The 4,828-nt window shown below is 58.6% G+C and overlaps 1 protein-coding gene across 1 annotated transcript; it reads right to left on the bottom strand.

The window, feature by feature from the left end:
• Positions 1-886: 886 nt before the first annotated feature.
• On the bottom strand, positions 887-4,379 carry KRT36 (keratin 36). The gene is made up of 7 exons (XM_077779381.1): positions 3,921-4,379; positions 3,195-3,277; positions 2,776-2,932; positions 2,094-2,255; positions 1,866-1,991; positions 1,468-1,688; positions 887-1,082 (listed from the first exon to the last, which is right to left on the bottom strand). The coding sequence occupies exons 1-7, from the start codon at positions 4,377-4,379 to the stop codon at positions 887-889; spliced, it is 1,404 nt and encodes a 467-aa protein (XP_077635507.1).
• Positions 4,380-4,828: the final 449 nt, after the last annotated feature.

Here is a 4,828-nt window from a genome sequence, read left to right as displayed (position 1 = left end):
GGTCCTGGCACAGATAGGCTGGATGCCTAGAAGGGTGCAGCTCAGCCAGCAGGCTTTGGGGTACTCTGACCTCTGCCCCACAGTGAGGTTCCGTCCCCTCTGTTCCATGCTTGACCCCCCCCCATACTTCCCTGTCTCTGCCACCCTTCACTTCAGCCCTGTATCCAGGACTGGGGACAGAGGGTCACCTGCCCCCTTCCCTCATCTTCCAGCTCCCCTCCCCGAGGTGGTCTGCCCAGGCTCGCTGCCTGCCATCTGCCTCTCCCTGGCTGGTCCTGGAAAACCCCTCTCCTGAACTGTCACCAGTGTTGGGCCTGCGGGTGGCCCAGCAGGGCAGTGGAAGCTGGACTGAGGAGGAGACGCTAAAGGGAAGGAGAGGGAAACACCAGAGGCAGGCAGGGTGACCACGGAGAGAGCCTTTGCCCCTTGCGGGGCCACCCAGGTGGGTCCCCATGGGCAGGGCTGAGGCTGTGGGTAATGGCTGTGCCCATCTGGATTGGGTCAGTGTCTGTTCTCATGGGCCAGGGCATGAGGGGTCCCCATTATTAAATATTTTTAATCACCCTGTCCCTTCCTACCACTCAGACCCAGAGAAGACAGACCTGAAACCAGACCCCACAGCTTCACTGTAACCGTTGACCAGACATCCCACGAGCTAACCTCATAAGAACACAGTCAAGTTTGTGATGCCAAGAGAACACAGTTTATTGGGTATAATCCCAGGGGAACCTAGTGTTGCATAGCATAAAGGCAGCTAAGTCCAGAGACACAACACAAGAAGTTATTCGGGTAGAAAAAAAATCTGCTGAGCGGGGAACTCCTCTAGGGGATGGGGGAGGGGGTCATTTAGAGCCAGGAGCCACAGGGTGTCCTTCCGGGGGGCTGTCTACAGCGGGCAGGGCTGTAGGTGCTCCCTGGAGGAGACGACCTTCCCGTCTCTGATCTCCTCGGTGATGGTGCGGATCTGGGTGCTGACCTGGGGAACCACACCGCAGGGCACAGCCGGAGCACAGGGCACGCTCGGGACGTAAGGTACCCTGACTGCAGGCTTGCATTCCGTGGCACAAGGGTGGGCAGGCAGCCTGAGGAAATGAAATCACATCAGAGTGCACTTGACGTCGGGGCATCGGACTGAGATTCCTGTTCAACAGATTTAGAGTGAGGACGGGTGGGCGACAACAATCGATGGCTTCGGTGCCCCTGAAACCCCCCAAGGGCTGCAGGGGTGAAGACAAGGAACTCCCAGCTAAGCTCAATGGTTGGGAAAGCACTGTGGGAGGGGTGAGGGGGTGGGGGGCGGCTTATCCCCCTGTGATGACGAAGCTGGGATGGGAAGGGATCTCAAGGCAGAGGCTTTGGATCCACCCCTGTCGTCCATTGCGGACTGATACCCTCTCTGAGGCACTGAGGGCTGGTCCCGGGGTCCCTGTCCCCACACCTGGCTCTCCGGGGCCCACAGCCACTCACTTGCAGTCCTCGCCCTCCAGTAGGCGGCGGTAGGTGGCGATCTCCGACTCCAGCCGGGCCTTGACGTCCAGCAGCACCTGGTACTCCTGGTTCTGTCGCTCCAGGTCACAGCGGATCTCGGCGAGCTGGGCCTCCACGTTGCTGATCAGGCACTGCATCTGGGCCAGCTGGGAGCCGTAGCGCGCCTCGGTCTCCGCCAGGGTGGATTCCAGGGAGTTCCTCTGTGCAGGGAAAGAGGAAGAGCTGCCAATGGAGGGAGTCCCAGCCAGGGACCCTGTAGCCCTGGGCATCTGCATATCTTGTGTGCTCACACCCCCACGATAACCCGCATGCTGAGGCTGAGGGGGTCAGGGCTTTGCCAGCAGCTGTGGCCAGTCCCTAGGGCAGACACCACCCACCATGCTGTGCTGGGCCTGCAGCTCGATCTCCAGGGCGTTGACCGTGCGTCGCAGCTCGACGATCTCCGTCTGGCAGCACTGCAGCTGCTCCGAGCTGGACACCACCTGCTGGTTCAGCTCCTCGGTCTGACGGCCCAGAGCATGGTCAGACCAGGTGAAGCCACTTTAAAGGGGAAACCCCTTGCCCCGGGAGCTTGTGGCCCCCACCCTCGGCGGCCCCAGCCCCACCTGGGCATTGAACCAGGCCTCCACGTCACGACGGTTATTCTCCACCAGGGCCTCATACTGGCACCTCATCTCATCCAGGATCTTATTGAGATCCACTGGCGGGGCGGCATCCACCTCCACGTTCAGTCGGTCCCCGAGCTGGCAACGGAGCGTGTTGACTTCCTGCAGAGAGGAGGCAGGATGGCACACGGGCGTGGAAAGGGTGCCAGATCGAGGGTTCAAGTGGCTGGGTACAAACCCTCCTCCCTCAGATGCTGGCTGGGTAATGTTAGGATATTAACTTCTCTGGGCCTCCGTCCCCTCACAGGCATACACATGCCTCCTCTAGGGATTCGGGAGGGTGGGGTGAGAGGATGCAAATGTCAGGCAAATAGAATAAATGTTATCAGGCAATAGCATCCAGAGCGAGATTTAGTGTCCTGGGTAGGAGTGTGGAATCTGATCTGTGCGGCCTTAGGAAAGTGACTTAACTCCTCTGTGTCTCGTTTTTTTCAACTGTAAAATGGGCTCATTGTGAGGACGAAATGAAAGGAGAATGAAACGTAAAGTGTTTCAAACAGCTCCAGGCACACAGTGTGACGTCAACTAATGTCAGTGGGAGCTCCCGGGGGAGTGGCTCTCACAGTTGTTAGCCCCTAGGGTCACCAGGGGACCCTGGAAGGTCACCTGGCAGCAACCTCACCTCCTCGTGGTTCTTCTTGAGACACAGCAGCTCCTCCTTCAGGGACTCCACCTGGGCCTCCAGGTCAGCCTTGCACAGGGTCAGCTCGTCCAGGATCCTGCGCAGGCCGTTGGTGTCGGCCTCCACCAGCTGCCGCATGGACAGCTCGCTCTCATACCTGCCCACACACACACAACCCTACTGGGTCAGCAGCGAAGGAGCCACGCACAGGCAGGGTCCCCCGCCCTCCATCAGCTGCAGTGACTGATTTGGAGTCCGCGGCACGATGGGCCTTTCCGTTGACCCGGCAGGGATCCAGGACCTGTGCTGCATTCCCACTTACAGTTCCGTCTGGCCTTACTCCCACCTCCCCAGCTCTCAAGGCCAGGGACAGAGGCGAGGGAAGGCACAACGGACCTTCCCCGAGGAGGCCCACTCACTTGGTCCGGAAGTCATCGGCAGCCAGCTTGGCGTTGTCAATCTGCAGGACTAGCCTGGCGTTCTCGGCCTTGGTCAGCAGGATCTGGGGAACAAAGGGTGTCCCGGGAGCTGGGCAAGGGCCAGCTCACAGAGGGCATGCTTCTCAGTACCACCAGCACGCCCAGCCCTGAGCCCTGAGCCCAGACATGGAGGGAGCATCAGCCCCAGGAAGGGCATCACTCGAAGCAGACCCTGGAATGGCACAGCAGGAGGCTGCTGGGTGAGGTGGAAAGAACCAGGCCAACCTGGATTCAGATCCTGCATCTAAAACTCACATCACCATGCGATCTTGGGCACGAAACTCCCGGATATTTAACTTCTGCATCTGTTAAATGGGCCCAGTAATACCCATCTCGCCAAGATGAGGACTAAGTAATCCGACAGAAGGGAGAGCATCAGGCACTGTGCCTGCATCCAATAGAGGCTGGGGACATGTTATTGCCCTTCCTGTAGCTAAGACAGCCAGGGGAGAAGGGGGAAGGTGGCAGATATACACAGCGAGAGACTCACAGAGAGGTCTGGGTCCCCCCCACCAGAAAACCTAGCCCTGAACAGAGAAGTCCCTAAGAGCTGCCATCTGTCTGTAGTCCCTTGGGATGAGACAGAATCTCCCCCCCCCCAACCATCACCACCACCCCACCCCCACCTAGGGCTGGGGATGCTGGGGAAAGGCAGATCCCCATTACCTTCTGCTGGAGGTCCTCGATGGTCTTGAAATAGGACTGGTAGTCCGGGCAGATGTATGGGATCTGAGACTCGTACCACTCCCGGATGCGGCTCTCCAGCTCCGCATTCTCCCGCTCCAGCTGGCGCACCTTCTCCAGGTAGTTGGCCAGGCGATCATTCAGGAACTGCATGGTCTCCTTCTCATTGCCGTTGAAGGCGCCCTCGCAGAACCAGCCCCCGCTCCCGACAAAGCCAGAGGGGTAGCAGCCAGCGGCCAGGTAGGAGCCAGGCAAGCAGCTCCCGAGGCTGGAGAGGCCCAGCCTGACGGAGGAGGCCGACCCCACGGCACCAGCAAGACTGGGGACCCTGCAGGAGCCCACAGAGCGGACGGAGGACACCCGAGAGATGCCGCCTGCGGCGCCACACAGGCCCTTGACAGACCCACAGGAGAAGAGCGGGGAGCAGAGCTGGGTGGCCATGATCCTAGCAGAGGCAGATCACAGTGAGGCAAGGAGCTCAGGTTCTAGATTCTCAAGGTTCTCCGGAGTGTTTATATACAGTCTCCACGGGGTGTTGGCATGTTTCTCTTGGGAAAGCCTATTCTTATTCCAGAAAGCTAATCTCATCAGAACGTGATTTTTTTGCTACCCATCCAGAATTCCTTACCTCATAAAAAAAAAAATTTGAATTTTGTTTGCTAAGTCAGGACTTTTGTCTGTTGTCATTTCCTGTCAGAATATGAATTTTATTGCCTCTTCAAAGTCTGTGCACCAGATCCCATAAATCGGGAGTGGCTCCACACATGACATTTGGTCCCTGCTCTCTCCACGTGCTTTTCCCAGAGCAGCCCAGTCTGTCCACTCGTCACCTCCATCCACTTCCCGTGCCTGCGCCCCTGGGAGGGCTGAAAGGGGGCAAAGGGAAGGAC

The sequence above is a fragment of the Crocuta crocuta genome, unplaced genomic scaffold (assembly GCF_008692635.1).
Source record: "Crocuta crocuta isolate KB4526 unplaced genomic scaffold, BGI_CrCroc_1.0 scaffold68, whole genome shotgun sequence".
Taxonomy (NCBI): Eukaryota; Metazoa; Chordata; class Mammalia; order Carnivora; family Hyaenidae; genus Crocuta; species Crocuta crocuta.
This window is presented reverse-complemented; position numbering and strand designations above follow the sequence as displayed.